The sequence below is a fragment of the Cricetulus griseus genome, chromosome X (genome assembly GCF_003668045.3).
Source record: "Cricetulus griseus strain 17A/GY chromosome X, alternate assembly CriGri-PICRH-1.0, whole genome shotgun sequence".
NCBI lineage: Eukaryota > Metazoa > Chordata > Mammalia > Rodentia > Cricetidae > Cricetulus > Cricetulus griseus.
Window position 1 is genome coordinate 45,527,046 of NC_048604.1, and position 22,056 is coordinate 45,549,101.

Consider the following 22,056-nt stretch of genomic DNA (forward strand, 5'->3'; position numbering starts at 1 on the left):
ACTGAAAGTCCAGTATCTGCCTTAGTGAAATTCTGGTACCTGAATGATTCCTTCTGAGAATATCAGGGTCAAGAGTTTCACAGACATTTTTGCCATTTACAGATTCTGGCCGTGTGTCATAAAAAGGTTAAGTAGTTTAGAGTGGTGTCTAGACATTGCTAAACAACCTAGTATATGTCGTGGATTATCTAGAACATTGGTTCCCTTATGTAAGAAGCCAGGCTTTGTTCAGTGTGCATTCACTGATTCTGAAATTTGACAGAGTTGGGGACTTTGGAAGAAGGAGGTCAGGAAAAATGTTTCCTTGCTAGTGTTGCACGTGAGGGTTTCATTTAAAACAGGTAGCAGGGCAGAGGTAGAACCAGGAGGGATTAGAGATGACTATGCTAGATCCTCAAAACCTTGCATTATCCACAGCACCCAGGTGAGATCTGGAGAGAGGAAGCCATGGCTGCAGTGATCCTGGAGAGCATCTTTCTGAAGCGCTCCCAACAGAAAAAGAAAACCTCACCTTTAAACTTTAAGAAGCGCCTATTTCTCTTGACTGTGCAAAAACTTTCCTACTATGAGTATGACTTTGAACGTGGGGTAAGTTTCCCAAACGTGAAGTCTGGATTTCTCCATTTCAAGGATTGGATCTTAGATATGTGAGACATGAGATAGGTCATCCATGGTAGAAGGGGAGGTGTATGTGGGGGTAGAAATAAAATAGACTTAAGTACTTCAAACTCTTAAAAAATATTTCTTAGACTGGGAGTAGGTGCAGTCAAGCCAGGGAAAAATTCAAGAGTGTTAGAAGCTGTTCAGAGTGTCTTCCATGGAATCTTGCGGTTGGTAAAAGCTCTTTACATGCCTCTTGAGAATACAATCCAAGGATTCAAAGTTGCCTTTTTTATTTCTATTCCCTGTTGTCATTTTGTTTGGTTTGGTTTTTTGGTGGTGGTGGTGGGTTTTTTTGTTGTTGTTTTGTTTTTTGTTTTTGTTTTTGTTTTTGTTTTTTGAGACAGGGTTTCTCTGTGTAACAGTCCTGGCTGTCCTGGAACTTGCTTTGTAGACCAGGCTGCCCTCGAACTTACTGAGAACCCCTGCCCTTCAGTGCTGGGATTAAAGGTGTGTGGCACCACCACCCAGCCTGCCTTTTTTGTTTCTTGTGACGAAATTGACTATAATCATTTATTCTTCCTTGTCATCTTCCTCCTATTTGGTATTTAAAGACTAGATAAATGTTGGATTATTTTTTACTTTAAAAATGACAGGTTTTGCCAGGTACAATGGCACACACTAATGCCAGCACTCGGGTCTACATAGTGAGTTCCAGGCCAGCCAGGGCTACATAGTGAGACCCCAAACAAAGAGAAACCAGGATCTGTTAGAATATGTGAGCTACCTACCACAGAGGATGATAAGATAACAATGTGTGTAAACGTCTGAACGCTTGATCATTCTTAATCTTCCTGCGTTTTCTTCCTCCTTCCTTCAGAGAAGAGGCAGTAAGAAAGGTTCAATAGATGTTGAGAAGATCACCTGCGTTGAGACAGTAGTTCCTGAAAAAAATCCTCCACCAGAAAGACAGATTCCGGTAAGAAGCTAGTGTCAAAGAGGGGGAGCTGCAGTTTGTAAGGCGCTTGGAACTTGCAAATACTCCAAATAGAATGGTGGTGTTGTAGTGCATTGTAGAACAGTTTTGTTTCTTTAGAAACTCTTCATCAGGAGCCAGTGAGATTGCCAAGTGGGTAAGGGAAATTGCTGGCAAGTCTGATGACTTGAGTTCTATCCCTTGAACCTCACACAGTGGAAGGAGAGAACCAACTCCTGAAAATTGTCTGCTTACCTCCACATGAGAACTGTGGTACGAGTGTGGACACACACACACACACGAAACACATAGAAAGCAAAAATGTAAGAAAGAGAAAGAAAGGAAGGAAGAAAGAAAGAAAGAAAGAAAGAAAAGCTTGTCATTTAGGCAATGGTTCAGTGGTAAAGTGCTTGCCAGGCAAGAATCCCCAGAACCCACCTAAAGCCAGACCCAGGAGTGTATTCGCACCTGAAATCTCAGCCCTCCTGTGGCAACATGGGAGGTGGAGACAGGAGAATTCTAGAAACTCAAGGTCCAATTAGTCTGGCATATGCAACGACTGAAAAAGTGACCATGTCTCAAAGAAGGTGGAAGATGAGGACTGACACTGGAAGCTATCCTCTGACCCCCACAGGCATGCTCTGGAAAATAAGTACGTACAGACAGACAAACAGACAGACAGACAGACAGACAGACAGACAGAAAGAGAGAGAGAGAGAGATTAAAAAAGAATTTGCCAAAAGAGAATTTGCTTGCTTTTTTTGAAAATATATTTTATTTTTAATTGTGTGTGTGAGTTGAGTGTGTGCATTGTGTGTATACAGAGGCCAGTGTGTGTGTGTGTGTGTGTGTGTGTGTGTGTGTGTGTGTGTGTGTGTGTGTTGAGTGTGTGCATTGTGTGTATACAAAGGCCAGCGTCAGATCCCTGAGTTAGAATTTCAGGTGGTTGTGAGTGGACGTGTCTTCTTGGGACCAAGCTTGGATCCTCTGGGAGAATAGTTATGTACTCTTAACCAGTGAGCCATCTTTCCAGCCCGAAAAGTCTTCAGTCTTCCATGAATTGGTGATAACAAGTCAGCTTTATTCTTCCTGAATTCCCAGGCTGTTTCCAAGGAATAGCACCGGATGATTACTGAATTGATTTTTTTGTCATTTTATTTTTCCTGTTTATAAGATTATGCATATCTAGGATAGAAAATGGAAAAATATAGAAATCACAAAACTAAGATAAAAAGATATATAAACCCATTATTCATTTAAATAATAATTATCATTCTGGTATATACAGGTTTAAATATGTTTTCTCCACTAGCGATACACATGCACCTATATATTATATAACTAGAATACAATGCTACTATATATCTTGCTTTGCAAGCTACCTGTATTTTTGGGGGGAGGGAGTTGGCATTTTAGATTTATTTATTTATTTTCTGGGTGTGTATATGTATGTATAAGTGTGTGTAAATGTATGTAAACCTGTTTGTGTGCATGTGGAAGCCAGAGGTCCAAGTCAGGTAAGTGTCTTTCTCTGTCCCTCTCCTTCTTCTTTTCCCTTTAAAATGTTTTAATTAATTATCTATCTGTCTATTTGAGACTATGGAGCCCCCTGAGTGCTAGGATTAAAGGCGTGCATCAGCATGCTTGGCTAAACTTTTGATGTATCTATCTGTCTGTCTATATGTAATCTGTCTATCAATTTCCACTACGGAGTTCCTGGAGAGTGAACTCAGGTATTCAGGCTTGGTGACAAGTGCCTTTACACTCTGAGCCAGTTATTTGGCCCTTTATACCTTATTTTTTGTTCTGTTTTGTTTTTTTTGTTTGTTTGTTTTTTAGGCAGGGTTTCTCTGTGGCTTTGGAAGCTGTCCTGGAACTAGCTCTTGTAGACCAGGCTGGTCTTGAACTCACAGAGATCTGCCTGCCTCTGCATCCTGAGTGCTGGGATTAAAGGTGTGTGCCATCAATGCCCAGCTCCACCTTATTTTTTTAACTACTTTATTATTTTATGTGTTTGGGTGTTTTGGCTGTATGTTTGTCTGTGTACCATGTGTGTGTGCAGTACCTGAGGAGACCAGAAGGGGGAAGGCAGATTCCCTGGAACTGGAGTTACAGACTTGTAAGTTGCCGTGTTGGTGTTAGGCATCAAACCTGGGTCCTCTGCAAAAGCAGCCAGTGTTCTTAACTGCTGAGTCATATCTTCAGCACCCCACCCTTATTTTTTTAAGGTTATTATTTTGTGAATGTTTGCATGCATGGCACCACATACATGCCTGGTATCTGGTGCCTGTGGAGGCCAGAACACTGCATCAGATCTAGTGTAGGATCCTATGGAACTGAAGTTACAGGCAATTGTGAACCTCCATGTAGGTACTGGGAACCAAATCTGAGTCTTTTGAAGGTTAACAAGAGCTTTTGACTGCTGAGCCATCTTCAGCCCCAAACATTTTTAAGGTACTTGAGTGTTTTGCCTGCATGGATATAAATGCAATTTGTGCATGCCTGTTATGAGTGGAGGCCAGAAGAGGGTGTTGGATTCACTGGACCTGAAGTTACAGGTGTTTGAGAGCTGAGGTGTGCATCCTGATAGTTAAACCCCCTCCTTTGCCAGATTAGCCAGATCTTAGCCTATCAGCCATCTCTTCAGACCCAATGCTTCTGTTATTTTTGTTTCTATTCCATTTCATTTTCCAGAAGTGGAGCTGTGGTATCTTATAGTCCTATAAACTCTGTAGCATGGTATTTTATCCATCTTTAAAACATGAGATGTTTTAAATACTAGCTAATCTTTCAGAGAAGAAACGTACTATTTCATTGCTGACTTATTTTTACTTTTAAGACTGAACAATAATATGTCTATTGCTCACTTGTATTTTTCATTTGTGAGTTGCAGGTTTATCTTTTGGCCACTTTTATTGAGATAGTCACTGTGTTTCTAACACATTCAAAGACATCTTGATATAAGAATATCAGTCCTTTGTTAATATTAGTGTGTTGAAAATATTCTTCCAGTTTTTTTTTTTTTTCCGAGACAGGGTTTCTCTGTGTAACAGCTCTGGCTGTCCTGGAACTAGTTCTGTAGACCAAGCTGGCTTCGAACACACATAGATCCACCAGCCACTTTCTCCCAAGTTCTGGGATTAAAGGCATACACCACTAGTTACACTGCTTTTCTAGTTTTTTAATGTTTAAATTTGGTTTTGGTTTATTTTATTCTGCCTACACAGAAGTTTCTTTCCTTCCTTCATCCTTTCCCTTCATCTTCTTTGTCTCTGTCTCTCTGTCTCTTGAGAAATGGTCTCACTATATATTACCAACTGACCAGGCTGGCCTTGAACTTACAGAGATTGATCTCTGCCTCCCAGGTAGTAAGATAAAATGAATATGCCACCACACACAGCTCTTTCTTCTTTTTGTTTCTGTCTTTCTTTTTCTGTTTGCGTTTTTGACAGTTTCACTCTGTAGCCCAGGTAGCCCAGGTTGGCTTGATCTCACTCTAGCACTGAGCTCCAGCCCCATCCCATCACAGTTCTACTTTCATTTTAGGCTCTTCAGTCCATCTGAACTTTACATCGGGGTGTGATGTGAAATAGCTATCCAATTCCTAGCACCAATTATTGAGAAGCTACATTTTTGCTAATTATTTGAAATGTCTATTAGTCTATGAGAAGTAATCATTAAGAACTTACTTTGGGGCCTGGAGAGTTGTCTCAGTAGTTAAGAGCAATTGCTCTTGCAGAGGGCATAAGTACAGTTCCCAGCACCCACAATGGATGGCTCACAATTGCCATAACTCCAGCTCCTGAACATACGGTACCCTTTTCTGGCATCTGAGGGCATTTGACATATATATAAACAAACACAAAATAAATATTTTCTAAAAAATAAGAAATTCAGAAAAGAGCAGTGTTTCCATCTTATTTTTCTATTACTTTGATAGAACACCATGTCCAAAACAACTTGTAAAAGAAAGTGTTTAATTTGGTGATTATGGTTTCAGTGTATTAGAGTCCATGGTGGTAGGTAGAGCAAAGGCATGTCCACAGGAACAGCTGAGAGCTTACAGCCTGATCCACAACTTGGAAGCTGGGAGGCTGGGAATGAGTTTCTTGGAACCCCAAAGCTGGCCCCAGTGATACCTCCTCCAACATGACCACATCTCCTAATCCTTCCCCCAAAAGTTCCACTAATCAGGGACCAAGTATTCAAATATATGTAAAACAGTGGGGGACATTCTTATTCAAGCCACCACAACATCCATAGGTAACCATACTTCCTTCCTTCTTTCATTACAGAGGAGGGGTGAAGAGTCTAGTGAAATGGAACAGATTTCAATCATTGAAAGGTTCCCGTACCCATTCCAGGTGAGTTATTTTATCTGACCCACTCTGGCAAAGCCTCTGTATTGAAGTCATTAGGGATCAGGTAAAGGATACTAGGTCCCAGTGAGCAGAAACTGTAGTAGTAGAGGAAGTCACGTTACGAAACCAGGCCTGTTTCGCCCACTGCATAGTATGCCAGTCACTGAGATGGCTTTCCAAGTAAGAAAGAGTTCATTTACAAGTCAGACAGTTGTGGAAGCAGGAGATGAAAGTGTCAAATTGCCTTCCCTGCAAGGGTTGAACGACATTTATTGGAAAAATAAGGGGGTAATTTAAGGTATGGAGACAGGTGGTTAAAGATAATAAGCCGTCGGCAAAACGCACAGTCAATTGTCATGGCTCTTCTTGGGACATGTGTTCAGAAAATGACATAGTGTGAGGGTGGAGTTTTCAGCTCCAGTAGACCATCATTTGAGAATATGCACAGGCCCAAGTGAAGAGTCAATGGTTTCTCTAAATTCCCTCTCTCTCCATCCTACCTCCTCCCAATTCTCTCTCTCTGTCTCTATCTCTCTCACCCACTCTCTGTCCCCCAGCCCTTACTCCTAACTTTCTCCCCCTTTGTCGTAAGCTTCTTCATCTCTTTCCTAACCCCCATCTCCCTCTTGGTCCTCTGCCTCTATATTCTAAACTCTCCATCTTAATCTTCCTCTTCTTCTCTCCTCCAGATTTTAAAAAAGATGAGGTGTCTATGAGTTGCAAGGCAGGTCTCAAACTTACAACCCTCCTACCATAGCCTCCCATTCGCTGGGATTAAAGGCTTACTAACTAGTGCTACCACACCCAGTCAGAACTGGTGACACTGGTTGGTAAGAGATCTTGGAGGTCTCTAAAAGGTAACCTAGATAACCACTATTATAATTAACCCTATGTCAGAGGTCTTATCTACAGCAAAGCTGAGGCTGGCTAATACATACCTCAGCTGTGTTACTTGTAAGATTAATGATGTCTTTTGAAGCCAAATAAAGCAAACAAAGGGTAGGTTGGTGTAAATGAGATTAGGCCAGCTGTGTTTGTTGGCTATTCACATGAAAGTTAGGATTCTGGCCTTCCATGGAGTCTTAGAGACAGAAGTGTTATTCTTTGAATGCTAACTTTCATGAGAATGGCTCTCAGGTCCTTACAAGATGCTTCTAAGTGGCAAATGAGATACATTTACTATCGGAAGCTCTTCATTTGGTAAATATGCAACAGAAGCCTCTTAGCCATCCAGCAAAGGCTTGTTTTTATTTGTTTATATTTAAAAAATTTGCATACAACATATGAGATTGACAAGCATATTTGCTTTTGTATTTTCCTCATCTAACACAGTTTCTATATCTACACCTCAAAAAGATTATAAATCAACATCGTCCTCTTATACTATGTCTTGTTTATGATGGCTGAATTGAGAAAGACATTCTGCTTGTTGACTGATCATTTCACTTCCTTCTGGCTCTGCATGGCTATTTAATGGCGGTCATGTGGGTTGAGAAGACAGAAAAGGGGAGGGAAGGGGTAGTACCAGGAAGTTCAGTGTGGGGAAGGCTTATTAGACATAAACCTACTTTCCTGACTAGTCTGAAACAGGTGAAGAACATCTTTTTGATAGACGCAGTGTAAACCATAGAAAAGAGTACGATTTGAGCTTCAAATCCGCTTGCTGTATCCTGAGAACTGTGTAGAGCACACGCAGTGAATGTGGCAGCCTCAGCAACAGTGAAAGCCAGAAAAGGAAGTGGAAAGTCTCAGGGGAGGGGGCTTTCTGTCATGGATGTATGAGCACAGCAAGACCAACAAGAAAAAAGAAAAATGTAAAATGACTTCTTTCCTGGCTGACTGTTAGAAAACTTGTGAAGGAAGCGTGTTTGTGACATAGCTTTTATTACCACTGTCTTTGAACATGATCTTGTTTGGCTGCATGAGCAGATGATGAAGAACAGCACGATATAAATAAAAATAGTTCATAATTCAAAACCAACTTGTATTTGACTTAAGAATTCATTGTGCGATATCTGACGGTTAGATCCACTAGTCTTTTGGAGACACTAGCATAGAATTTACCATCCTCCTGTCTCAACATCCTGAGTGATGAGATTGCAGGTGTTAAGTCACCATGCTTGGCTTCAGAACCAAATCTTTTATATTTTATGCATCTGTGTTATACCCAACAAAATGAACATGCTAAGTGTTAAAAAATACTAATTTGATGATGGTCCCTGATATATACTTATTCAATTTGAAATAAGTTTGTAGTTCCAAATTTCTTTGGCCAAATGTTAATGAGAGAAAGCCACTGGAAAGGATTTTTAATACTCAGGAATTAAAATTTTACTCCCTCTTTTCCAAGCCCTAAACCCCATAAATACTATTCAAAGCTTAAATCATATAGATTATCCTTTCAATTTTCTTTCATTAAAGCAAAATTTAATACTGAGATAATAAAATATCTCTTGTTAAAGGGGAAAAATCCTCTACCAAATGCTAAAGGAGACATTGTGGACTAAATAGGCACATAAATTAAAACATACATCAAGGCCTGGGAGTTGGTGGCTCACACCTTTAATCCCAGCACTAGACAGGCAGAGAGAAGCGGATCTCTGGGAGTTTGAAGCCAACCTGTTGTACAGAGTGAGTTCCAGGATAAGTTCCAAAGCTACACAAAGAAGCCATGTCTCAAAAAACCAAAACCAACTAAACAAAAAATCCATACATCAAGAGGACTTAAAAGTATTCAAAAGCTAAGAGTTTTCAAGTCTTATGTCCCTGGACATGAATAGTTTAGGAATTCATCAACTGGCTTATCTGACCCCAGAACCACTGCTAACTGAAGGCCCTGGTTGTTTTCTTTCTTTTATACAATAGATATACAATGTTGTGCCTCAAGATTCACTCATTACTCTAAGACTTTCTTCTGTTCTCTGAACCCTAACCTTGAAATTTGGTGTGTTCATCACTCCAGGTTGTATATGATGAAGGACCTCTCTATGTTTTCTCCCCAACTGAAGAGCTGAGAAAGCGGTGGATTCACCAGCTCAAAAATGGTGAGGATTACTTTGAAAGTAAACTAGTTTTAAAAAGGAAGAGAAAGAAATCGTAAGAAAGAGAGGAGAGGCAGGAGGGAAGAAAAGAGAAATGAGGTATAGAGGAAAGAAGAATGAATTAATGAAGGAGAAAGGACTCATAAAGCAAGGAGAGAAGGATAGTGAGAGTGTTTTGTCTCAACAGATTACTATTCCATCATATGAATAAAAGGTAACATATTAGACTGAGTTGTAACCCAGTTCCATCATATTTTCAGCACAAATGTGTGCTTTTAAAATGTTTATTATTATTATTATTATTATTATTATTATTATTATTATTATTGTGTTTGAGTGTGTGTGTGTGTGTGTGTGTCTGCACACCACAGCATGTGTGGAGACACTTTCAGTAGTCGATTTTCTTCTTCCATTGTGGGTTCTAGGAATGGAACTTGGGCTGTCAGACTTGCATGAAAAGCCCCTTTACCCAGGAAGCCATCTCTTCAGTTCTTTCTTAATGCATTTTTGTAATTGTGGACACCTTCATTTTTTTTTTAGAGACAGGGTTTCTCTGTAACAGTCCTGGCTGTCCTGGAACTCGCTCTGTAGACCAGGCTGGCCTTGAACTCACAGAGATCCACCTTTCTTTGTCTCCCGAGTGCTGGGATTAAAGGTGTGTGCCACCACTGCCTGGCTGTAGCTTCATTTTCTTAGTTACATAAAACTTTATATAACAATATCATGTAAATGCTGTACCATTCACAAAGGCGGTATGTTGCTCAATGATTATACAATATTTAAAGTCCTGGGTATGAAATACCTAGCTCTAAAAATTAATTAAATGTGGTGTGAAAGTGCTTGAAGTCAGAGACTAAAAGTTTGGTTTCAAGACACTTTCTATTACTGACTTTTGTCAAGTAGGCCACGGGCTTCCTGGTGGTTCAGTTTTATCTCCCAAATAGCAATTATGATAATACCTGCCATAGCCACCTCCAGAGTTGCCTAAGAATCAAACAAATAATAACGTGTGAAAGTATGAGAAAAACCATAAGTCACTATGTAAGATGGGGCAACCATCTCCTCATTGTGGGTAAGTATCTCCTAAGGAGCTACTTTGTAGTCATTGCTTTGTGAAGACCTAAACTTGAACATTTCCTCAGTGTTTCACCACACAGTGATAAAGATAAGTTTCACTGTAAATGCTTGCAGCACAGGATGCATGCACATATTCTCGTGTGTATATATAGCTACATGTCAAGTGACTGAGAGATTAACTGGTTGAGTTGACATCAGGAAAGGCTGCCTAGAGAAACAGGAAGGAGGGCAACCCGATAACGGCACAGTTGGGTTATTGCATGACAGCCCTTTGTCTTCACAAACACTTAGATTCCAATACTCAGTGGTTTGCCTTGTTCATCCCCTTGAAAGTAAAATTAGTACAAATTACAATCACCAGTTCTTTCAAACTGAAGGAGAAAAGGAAGGAAAGGACCATTTAGTTATTGAGTTCTTACTGTGTACTAGACACTGAGTTTCATTCTCACAGCAATCTTGAACTAATAGTAACAATAACTTGTACCTTACAGGAAATTACTATGCACCAGGGTCTGTGATAATGGCTTCAAATGTATTGGCTCATTTAATCCTCACAATAGTTTTATGATTTACTATCCTGTTTCCAGGTGAAAGAATTGAGGGTCAAGGAAGTGACAAAATCACTCATGAGCACATAGCTAATCAGTGGTGAAGCCTGTATACAGGCTTGAGACTCCATTCTCAAAACAAATATACTGTTTCCAAGCCAGAGAACTATTCCTGGAGACTGAAAGAAAACCTCTGGAGTACATCTATATTTGTACCTCTTTGGCTGCCTCGACAGTGATGTATTTAATGTCTTGCACACAGAGAGCAATTGGTAAAAAGATGCACAAATTGATTTTTCTATGGGAGTTAGTGTCTACCACCAATTTAGGCTCTGCAATAATGGCTGGCAGCAAGTTAGGAAGCAAGAAACCACAGGCAGACTATCTGAGGAGAAAGCGAGGGAGAAATGTGTGAGTTAGCATTTCTCTTACCCTTCAAACACTAATTTCTAAACCAAGTTCATTAACCAAAATAATAATAGTCTAAACATAAAGCTAACACAACAAAAACACTATCACTTCAGCTAGCTTGCTGATGGTTTGTAGCCAGTGTGGCTAGGAACAGTTTTGCATCCTCTTCTGTTTTCTGTTTTGCTGAAGATACCACCGGTATAACTTGTCAAACCTGTTTGGGCTTCCCACAGGAGACAGCAGGAGCTGCTGCTTCTACTACTTCTTTTTCTCCTTCTTCTCTTCCTTCTGGTGCTGCTGCTGCTACAAGTTTATTGGGTTTATTAATGTTCTCAATAATTTTTAGATATCCCCAGGACACATTTTACACACAAAAATGTTAGAGAAGTGCTATATGAGAAACCATGTTTCATCTCTTGCTATTTTCAAATTGTGGCCTCTCTTTCTTCTTTCTTTCTCCCTGCCCCACCCCCAAAATACTCTACAGGACTGAAGATGTATCTCAGTGGCAAAGGGCTTGCCTAGCATGTGCAAGGCCATGTGCCTTGATACCCAGCGTATTAAAATAAAAAGGCAAAACTTCAGTGTAGAAGTAGTTCCATGTGCTAAAGTTGGGCTAAGGGCCCCCAAAAGGACAAGCATGGTGTATCACTAGCCTGCATGGAAACGGCGGCCAGAGCTCACTTAACAATGGCATCTTTTTAGAATCAACTAGGCTTTCAGTTGTGTGAGTCACTCTGAGGAGAAGAAGCAGGAGCATCATCTAACAATTTCTATTATTGCTGAGAAATTCAGGTGAGAGTCGTAATGTCAGGATAGTTTTTGGTAATGATAATGAAAAAAAGGTGAGCTGTGCTGCTTGTTGTGGTGGTGCACATCTTTTAATTCCACCACCCGGGCAGGCAGAGGCAGGAAGACCTCTGTGAGTTCCAGGCTAGCCTGGTCCACATAGAGAGTTCTAGGCTAGCCAGGACTACAAATTTTGAGACCCTGTCTCAAAAACAAGACTTGAAAAAACTTTATTAGGAACCTTCACATCTCATTGTAGCAATACTGTACTTGCCTTGGGTTAAGAAGCATCGAGTGGAAATCACCATCATGCAGAGAAGATTTCTTTGTGTATTGATTACTGCTGGAGGGGTTTAACCACAGGGAGGCATGAAGGAGCCTTCCAAAGTATTGGATCTAAACAAGGCTAAGCCATGAATGACAAAAGTGGCTTGCTATGCACCATAGGTCTGTATAATTTATCCTAAATAAGTTGTACCTTAATTTTAAAACCAAGACCTAACATCCAGCTGCTGTATCTTTCTGTTTCCCATTTCTCCTCCTCCTCCTCCTCCTTTTCCTTTTCATATACTTCCCCTTTCCCTTCCTCCTCTTCCTCCTCCACCTCCTTCTCCGTCACCTCCTCTTCTGCCTCTTCTTCCTCCACCTTTTTTATTACGTTTGAGTGCATGTGTGTACACGCATGTGCTCCATGCTACAAGTCTGGAGGTTACAGGACAACTTGCCGTGTGGGCTTTAGCTCTCTCTTCTTATCATGTGGATCCTGGGGATTGAAGTCAGGTTATCAGATTTGGAGATGGGTGCCTTTATCTGCAGCCATCTCACTGCCTCCCTTTCTACTTTTGTTTTATGTTGTTTGTGACAATATCTCATACTGTAGCCCAGGCCTGTATTGAATTTATGTCCATCCTTCTGATTCAGCCCCACCAATGCTAGTATCACAGTGCTAGGATAGGTGTGACTCACCACACCTGGGACTATCTATAAAATAGCCATATCACTAGGACTCGGCCATGGGCTCTTTCATTTCATTTCCTTGAACCCAACAATGGATACTTCTACATTAGAACAACAAATATTTCTTTCATATCACTCCTCCTCTTCCTCTTTAGTGCTAGTACATGAAACCAGAGCCTTGTTCTTTCTAAGAACGTGTTATGTTGCTGACCTATATACCTCTGTCTCATATTTATTCTTGAGTTTGTTTGGTCAAGCTCAACAAAGCCTATCCTTTTTAAATATTTATTTATTTATTTATTATATATACAGTATTCTGCCTGAATGACCGAAGAGGGCACCAGATCTCATTATAGATGGTTGTGAGGCACCATGTGGTTGCTGGGAATTGAACTCAGAACCTCTGGAAGAGCAGCCACTGATCTTAATCTCTGAGCCATCTCTCCAGTCCCCAAAGCCTATCCTTATTGACCTTCAAATACAACAACCGTCCTGACCTCACCAAAATTCATGGAACAATGACACAGGCAAAGCTTCAACAACCAGTACAGGCAGTGAATTCTGCATGGTTGAAACAGAATTTTAGACAGTCGTCTGGTAGTATGAATGCCATAGACCAGTCTTTCAAGTACTCAGAGAATAAGCACCAACCATTGTATTTACCTTACAGACTACCTGTGCATGGATGAAACAATCAGTCTACCCTAGGTTCTTTTGATGGGACACCCTGCTTTTATAATTCTCTTCTAGGTTGCTGGAAATACAGACTCTAGATATCCAACGCAAGTAGGGTTGCTGTCTTCAAAATTTTGTTATTGTGCTGTTTTGATTTGTCTTGTTTGTTTTGAGACAGGGTCTCACGATGCTGACCAGGCTATCTTAAAACTCATTGTGTATCTAAGGCTGGCCTCAAACTCATGGCACCGCTTACTTTAGACTTCCAAGTGCTGAGCTAACAAGGCATAATGCAGTAGGCCTGGCCACAGACTAGGCAACCATTCTACCATTGAGCTACCAGTTCAAAAAGACTTCTTTTCTTTTATTTTCTTTTCCTTTCTTTTCCTTTCTTTTCTGTTTGTATGTATGTTAGTGTTTTTCCTGCATGTATGTATGTGCATCTTGTACATGATTGGTGCCAGCAGAGGTCAGAAAACAGCATCGGATCTCCTGGACCTGGAGTTACATATGGATGTAAGTTACAGTGTGGGGGCTGGAAATCAAAACCAAGTCCTCTGAGAGAGCAACAAGTGCTCTTAACAGCTGAGCCAATTGTCCAGCCTTCTCTCCCAGAGAGACTTCTTAGGAAATAGACACTATTTAGGGATGTAAATAGTTCCTTTTTGTTGTTATTTTGGAGCTAAAGTCTCACCACATAGCCCAGCCTGGCCTGGAACTTGTTTTGTAACTCTGGTTGCCCATGAACTACTGATTCACCTGCCGGAAACTCCCAAGTGCTGGGATTACAGATGTGGACCTATAATTCTAGTTTTCTTTGCTTTTCTTTTTTTAGATGTAGCTTTGGAAGACCTGGAACTTCATATGCAGACAGTGCCAGCCTGGAACTCAGAGATCCGCCTGCCTCAGCCTTCTGAGTGCTGGGAGTAAAGGCGTGGTCCACTACACCCAGGGAAAGGATTCTTTAATGAGTACACTGAAATTGGAGAAAGCAGGAAGCTTTATTTCCCACCCAGTAATAGATAAGCATAGGCTAGTTTGTCAGAGTGGCTAGATGTTAAGTATTCTAACAGTGTCTATTGGTGCCTGTCCCCCAGAAGGTCCAGAGGAAGTGGAGGTCTTGAAACCCCCTGGTGAAGGTAGAAGCACACTGGGGAGAAGCAGAGAGAGGTAGTGGTCAGAACAATTCGCCCAGGCAGGGTGGAGTTTCAGTGGCGTTATTTAGAAATACAAGTGCCTGCTAATAATTAAAGGTAGATAAACTTTTGGTCACTTGTATTACATTATTATTTTTAAAGTTTCTGTAGGTGATGCAACTGTCACCACCCTGTGCTTGGTAATGGTGAAGAGGAACACTGAGAAGTTGGCAGGGGAAAGAGGCTGAGAGTCTCAAAGGTCATGATGAGGAACTGGGAATGTGGCTCAGTGGTCAGCACTTGTCTAGCATGCTCAATCCCTAGCACCATATGCATCCACGTCAAAAGCATCTTGTGCAAAGCATCAAAAAGCCACCTTTTTGTTGTTTTACTCATTTGCTTTTTGAGAGAGGGTTTCATGTAGCCCAGACTGGCCTCAAACTTGCTATGTAGTTAAGGATGGATGGCCTTGAACTTCTACCTCTATTTCCTGCATCTTGGGATTACCAGTGTATGCCACTACACCTGTTTCTGTTTTGTTTTCCACAGGGTTTTTCTGTGAATCAGTCTGGCTGTCCTGAAAGTCATCCAGTAGACCAGGCTGGCCTCGATCTTACAGAGATCTTTCTACCTCTGCCTCCTGAGTGATGGGATTAAGGAGTCACACTAGTGCCACCCGGCTTGCTATACCCATTTTGTGAGGTGCCAGGGATTGAACCCAGGATCTTGGGCATGCTAAGCTAGTAGTCTGTCAAGTGAGGTACATCTTCAGTTTCAGGGTTTTGTACTGTATGTAGCCCAGTCAAACCTTGAACTTTTTATTATAATTTTTCAAGATTTATTTATTTATCATGTGTTCAGTGTTCTGCCTCCTTGTATGCCTGGAGTTGAGCTCAGGACCTCTGGAAGAGCAGCCAGGGCTTTTAACCGCTGAGCCATCTTTCCAGCCCCCTAAACCTTCAACTTTTGATCCTCCTGTCTTAGCCTTCCAAGTGCTGGGATTCTAGTCATACACTTTTTAAAAAATGTTACTTTTAGCTTGTTTGCCTATAAAACACACATGGCCCTTGAAACTTCTAGGCCTCTTCCCACCGCATTAAGAGAGTAATGTATGACTAGTAAGCTCTTAAGAACTTACGTTATTTTCTACACTGGAATATTTTGGTTGTCTTCTTATTTTCTAAAAGATTCTTCTTAGCAGTAATGTGCACGAGTTTGGAACAGCCAGGGTCTTTGTCACAGTGCTTACTATTGTCAATTGTTTCCACTGTCTTTACTTCTCTTTGTTATCTGACACTATCATTCCTAGATGCCTTTTGAAGTATCAATTTATTTTGTTTGCCTGTGTGTGTCTGTGGGTGTGTGCATGTCATGGCTCAGTGTGAGTTCAGAAGAGAACTTTTGTGAAGTTGTTTCTCACCTTACATCGTATGTTTTGAGGCATGTGTCTCCTTTCTGCCATTGTATTACATTTTCAAGCTCCCAGGGGACTCCCCTGCCTCCACCTCCCATCTTTAACATCCGTCTCAGTAGGAATTCTGGAGTTACATATTTGTGGAGCACAGTTAACTTTTTAAGTGTGGTCTGGGAATCCAATTCAGGTTGCCAGGCTTCAGGGATGACTACTTTCACCATTTGTCTATCAGCCCTGGCCTGGATACTTTTTTAAAACTAAACTTTCATACAATATATTTTGATCATGTTTTCCCCCTCCTCCGACTCCTCCTAGAGTCTAGAATAATCCTTCCCACCTCCCTATCCTCCCAACTCTGTTTGCTCTCTAAAAATAAATGAAAACTTCCTGGCGGTGGTGGCGCACACCTTTAGTCCCATCACTGGGGAGGCAGAGGCAGATGGATCTCTGTGAGTGCAAAGCCAGCCTGGTCTGCAGAGTGAGTTCCAGGATAGCCAGGGCTATACAGAGAAACCCTGTCTTGAAAAGCAAAAGAAAGAAAGGAAAGGAAAGGAAAGGAAAGAAAGAAAGAAAGAAAGAAAGAAAGAAAGAAAGAAAGAAAGATTCAAAACAACAACAAAGAAACCAATAAGACAAAAAAATGCTTTTAAAGTTTACTTCATTGTAAAGTTCTTGAGATGCCACCGAATTAATGAATTATGAATAGTGATTACACCTATCTGTAAACCACTCTTTGTCAATTACTTTGATTTCTAGAAGATTTTTTTTTGAGCCTGTCTACCAGTCCTGTGAGGGAAATGGAACTTACATGTGTATTTTGGCAATAAGATGTATGTATGTATGTATATATGTATGTATGCATGCATGCATGTATGTTTCTACCCATGTCAGTGGCCAAGGAAGATTGGGATCTTGGTGTTTTTTTTGTTTGTATGTGTGTTTGGTTTTTCCTAAAGGCAGACTCACAATTTCCGACAAGCTCAGCTCTGCTGACTATTCTATATACACAGAAAGCCTAATGCTGCAAGTTCTCCCTAATTCAGGTGTCACTAAAATACGGCTCAGGGTCCAGGCAGAGTACCTTACACCTGAATCCTCAAGACATGAGAGACTGAGGCAGTCGTCATTAATTTTGAGTCTAAGGCTACCCCAGGCTACATAGTGAATTCCAGGTCAGCGTAGGCTACAAAGTGAGATGTTGTCTCAACAAACCAATAATAAAAAAGATGACTCAGGAAGTAGAAACCAGAAAATTGATATACTAACTATGGAATGAGTTAGAACTGGGCAGATTTATTTCCCTCTTCTGAAAAACAAGAACCATAATTAACAACTGTGTTGCAGGATAATTATAATGACTACTGAGAAAACAGATAATATCTTTGTCATTGGGTTCTGGAGCCATCAACTAGTCTTATCGTGTTGACTGGAGAATACTCATTATGACATATCACCAAAGATAATTGTGCAGGAAATAATTCCAGTAAGTGCAAACAGGCAGGCCTGGCTACTCCTGTGAGGTACCCAGGCTACTTGCTATCTGTGTCCTTCAGGATGGTTAAGGAGAGAGACAGAAGTAGTTTGATGCTCGACACTCACCTTTGGCAAAGAGGAAAGCAGGCAGATGGTATGTTCTCTGACATGTTCTATGTGATCTCTTTTCTCTCTGGCAACAGTAATCCGGTACAATAGTGACCTGGTACAGAAATACCACCCTTGCTTCTGGATCGATGGACAGTATCTCTGCTGCTCTCAGACAGCCAAAAATGCTATGGGCTGCCAAATTTTGGAGAACAGGAATGGAAGTAAGATATCTGATCAGTACACCCCGGGCTCTCCCCCCTCTCCCGTGTGTGTGTGTGTGTGTGTGTGTGTGTGTGTGTGTGTGTGTGTGTGTGTGTGTGTGTGTGTGTGTGTGTGTTGTTGCTGGAGATGGAACTCCAGGCTTTATACAGCTTCATCCCCACCCTGATTTCTCCTTCCTTTAACATTGCTTTCTTCACAGTCTCATAGCTCTGTCAAATTCAAGGATTCAGCATAAATTTGCACATTTTGACTGCTGGGGGGAGGCATTAGTTAGTGGGGGCTAACATCCAGCTGGTATTGTGCTAAGATGAGTGAATAGGCACCCAGAATCTCTTTTGACTTGCAGAATGCAGTGTATACAACAGCAAAGCCCAGGACAAAACCTGTCTCTGGGTCCTCCCCTGGAATGCATGTTATAGTATCACTGGCTTCTTGTTTTACAGGCTTAAAACCTGGGAGTTCTCATCGAAAAACGAAAAAGCCTCTTCCCCCTACCCCAGAGGAAGATCAGGTATAAAGGGGAATTACATACAGCTGTGGGCTAAATAAAAACTTGTCACTGGGCATGGTGGCTCACACCTTTAATCCCAGCACTTGATGGCAGAGACAGGTAAATTTCTGAGTTGAGGCCAGCCTGCTCTACAGAGCGAGTTCCAGAGCAGCCAGGGCTACACAGGGAAATCCTGTCTCAGAAAACAAAACAAAAACGAAAAAACATTGTCAGTCACTGACTGCACATCAGCATCTTTGAGTTGCCTGGAACTTGGTAGTACTCGTTGATCTTTACACTGAGCAAAAGGGTTTGCCCATCTATTTAGACTTCCTCTTCCTTGAGAAGAGGGCATTCAGGTAGCTATTGGCAGCTATTTAATCTATTTAATCTCAATTGTTTGAGACGTGGTAATTTAAAACAAAATGGCCCCCATAGGCTCACAGGGAGTGGCACTACTAGGTGGTGTGTCCTTTCTATAGTAGATGTGGCTTTGTTGGAGGAACTATGTCACTAGGGGGTGGGCTTTGAGGTCGAAGAAGCCCAAACCAGGCCTAGTGGCTCAGTTTCCCCTACTGCCTTTGCATCTTGATGTAGAACTCTCAGCTCCTTCTCCAGCATCATGCTTCCCGCCATGACGATAATGGACTAAGCCTATGAAACTGTAAGACAGTCCCAGTTAAATGTTTTCCTTTATAAGAGTTGCTGTGGTCATGGTGTCTCTTCACAGGAATAGAAACCCTAACTAAGGTTTTTCTGTGTAGCTATGGGTGTCCTGGAACTCACCTTGTAGACAGGCTGTCCTCAAATTTACAAAGATCTGACTGCCTCTGCCTCCAGAGCAGTGGGATTAAAGACATTCGCCACCATGTCCAGCTCATTTTTTTTTTAGTTAAAAGTGTTTTCAAACATATAATAAAGTTAAAAGAATTTAGCACTGAACTCTTTAGATTCTACCACTTGCATTTCCCATTTATTTATTTCATGCTTTCTCCTTTGCATTTTGATATAGGGTCTCATTATGCAATCCAAGATAGCCTTAACTCTCTCTTTTTGCTTTCTTGGGCGTGCTGTAGGGGGAGGGCATGGTCATAGATAGCCAAGACTGGTATTGAACTAAATATGTAGTTTGGTCTTGAACTGCTAATCTTCCTTCATACCCCTCTCAAGTGCTGGCATATGTGGTATCATGTTTGGCTGACCTCAAACTCTTAATCCATCTGCCTCTATCTCCAGAGTGCTGGAATTATGTCCATGCTTCACCATCCCTGGCTAACATTTTACTCCAAAATTTGATTTTTGGGGGGCTGTTGAGATGGCTTGTCAGGTGAAGATGATTGCCAACAAGTCTCACAACCTGTGTTTGATCCTTGGGATACGCATGGTTAAAAAAAAAGTACACTGACTTCCATGTGTACATTGTGGCACACTTGCATGAATACATACGTATACACGCACATGTGTGCATGCTGGTGCACACACACAGAGACAGAGAGAAATATAATTTAAAAAACTTGATTTGGGGCTCCGTTTTTACTTTATTTTGCCCAGAAGGAATCTGAGGTTCCAAATCTGTTACTATAGATCCATGTGCTACTTATATACCAAACAGGTTTTCTGGTCGAAGATAGAGAATGCTATGTTCTGGTCCTGCTAACAGAAAATTTGATGTAGTTGGTCTGTTGGAAACTTTCTGGAGATGAGTGTTGAAACACTCCTTAGGTGATCTTCATATGTACCCAAGTTGGGAGCACCTGCATGGGGCATAAATGGTTGTGGAGTGAAACTTGACCAAAATGTTTATTATGCCTGTTGTGGATTAGAATGGTTTCTTTCTCCTGTAAAACAGAGAATTAGAAGGAAGGAGGAGAGGAGGGTGCCTGATGACTAGCCAACCTTCTGGCCTATTTACTTTTCCTCCTAACCACACAGATCTTGAAAAAACCACTCCCCCCTGAGCCAACAGCAGCACCAGTCTCCACAAGTGAGCTGAAAAAGGTTGTGGCCCTTTATGATTATATGCCAATGAATGCAAATGACTTACAATTGAGAAAAGGAGAGGAGTACTTTATCCTGGAGGAAAGCAACCTGCCATGGTGGCGAGCACGAGATAAAAATGGGTGAGTGTGTGTAGGCCCTTCTGAGCCTCTGCTGGCCCACTCCACTTGCACACAAAACTCTGCAACAGGATTCTCTTGTTCAGTGTCTGGACCAGAGCTTATTCTTCTGACAACACAATGGATGTACTCTCCCTTCCAGTATTTCTCATTGTACAGCTCGACGTCCAGCATCTGTCACCTCTAAGAATGTCTGTGCTGATGCACATAATGCAGTGTCAAAGTTCAGAAGCTCCACCCTTCACTGGCTTAATTATGCATCAGAGACACAGTCTTCTTTAAGGGATATACTTACATCTCTCATCGAGACTTAGTTTGAGCTCAAGGAAGTGGGTACAGGAATCTGTCTATCCGAGGCTGAAGACGCACTGCATGACCATATTGTCTTCTCCACAGGCAGGAGGGTTACATCCCTAGTAACTATGTCACTGAAGCAGAAGACTCCATAGAGATGTATGAGTGAGTATACTTACGTTCTCTGGGCACAAACTTGCAGGACAAACAAAAGTACAGCAGATACATCTAAAAAGTGATTTTATCTATTTTTATTTTATGTGCACTGGTGTTTTGCCTGCATGTATATGTGAGGGTGCTGGATCCCCTAGGGATCCTCTGGAATAGGAGTTACAGACAGTTGTGAGCTGCCATGTGGGTACTGGGAATTGAGCTCATGTCCTCTGAAAGATAAGTCATCGCTCTTAACTGCTGAGCCATCTCTCTAGTCCCCCCCCCAACACACAGTATATACTTTTTTGTTTTTGTTTTTCAAGACAGGGTTTTTTTTTCTGTGTAGCCCTGGCTGTCCTGGAACTTGCTCTGTAGACCAGGCTGGCCTCGAAATTACAGAGATCTGATTGCCTGTTTCCCAAGTGCTGGGATTAAAGTATTTTATATATACTTTTAATGAGCTTTATTTACTTAAAGATTGACATCAAAATTAGTACCAACTCAGTCAAATGATGCCACCGTGCCAAGTTAGTGTCTGTATCTTGTTAGGATGCTCACCCCCAAATACATGAGTGATGGAGAGTTTTTCAGACTCCCAAACACAGAAGACTCTCCCTCAAAAAACTGAAACCCTCACAGGAAACATTTGCAAGCATGCAAACACCAAAATTGAACTGGTGTCCTTTTTTCCTTCATCATTGAAGTGGATTGTCCTTGAGTGAGCCATCCCTAATACTTTCCTTATAAATCCTGCTCCCTGCTTGCGCTGTATAGTTTGTATCCATGAGTATTCAGTGTCAACTTGTGCTCTAGAAGGGCTAGAGTATGCTGTGTGGATTATTGATAGATCCTTGATAGTGTTGGAATGAAATGATGGAATCATAGTACCAGTGAGACCTGAGGATGGTCTGACTTCCAGGACACTTGGACATGGTCTAGAGGCCAATCAAGCACTCTCTCTTCACAGGTGGTATTCTAAGCACATGACTCGGAGTCAAGCTGAGCAACTGCTCAAGCAAGAGGTGAGTACAGGCCACATGCAAAAGGCATTCTATGTACAGCGAATACAAGTCAAGAGTTGGGTCCCCCTTCTACTGGGATCCTAGTGTAACTGTTTAATTCATTAAAAGCAAGGAGGTTGCATCTCCAATGGACCTTGAGGGGAAAATCATGGTCATTCTATCCCCCCCCCCCCCCGTGTTTAGGCAGGC

General features: G+C 41.4%; 1 protein-coding gene across 2 annotated transcripts in view; it reads left to right on the top strand.

The window, feature by feature from the left end:
• The first annotated feature begins 426 nt into the window (after positions 1-426).
• The window catches only part of Btk (Bruton tyrosine kinase), a 36,146-nt gene continuing 14,516 nt past the window's right edge, over positions 427-22,056 (top strand). Inside the window, exons 1-9 of one of the 2 annotated variants that reach the window (XM_035450073.1) lie at positions 427-588; positions 1,481-1,579; positions 5,872-5,940; positions 8,900-8,981; positions 17,662-17,790; positions 18,235-18,302; positions 20,214-20,401; positions 20,795-20,857; positions 21,813-21,867. In XM_035450073.1, coding sequence (XP_035305964.1) covers positions 448-588; positions 1,481-1,579; positions 5,872-5,940; positions 8,900-8,981; positions 17,662-17,790; positions 18,235-18,302; positions 20,214-20,401; positions 20,795-20,857; positions 21,813-21,867 — 894 coding nt within the window. In that variant the 5' untranslated portion in view covers positions 427-447. The remainder of the gene's footprint in view (positions 589-1,480; positions 1,580-5,871; positions 5,941-8,899; positions 8,982-17,661; positions 17,791-18,234; positions 18,303-20,213; positions 20,402-20,794; positions 20,858-21,812; positions 21,868-22,056) is intronic. The other variant, XM_035450072.1, reaches the window with a different exon arrangement.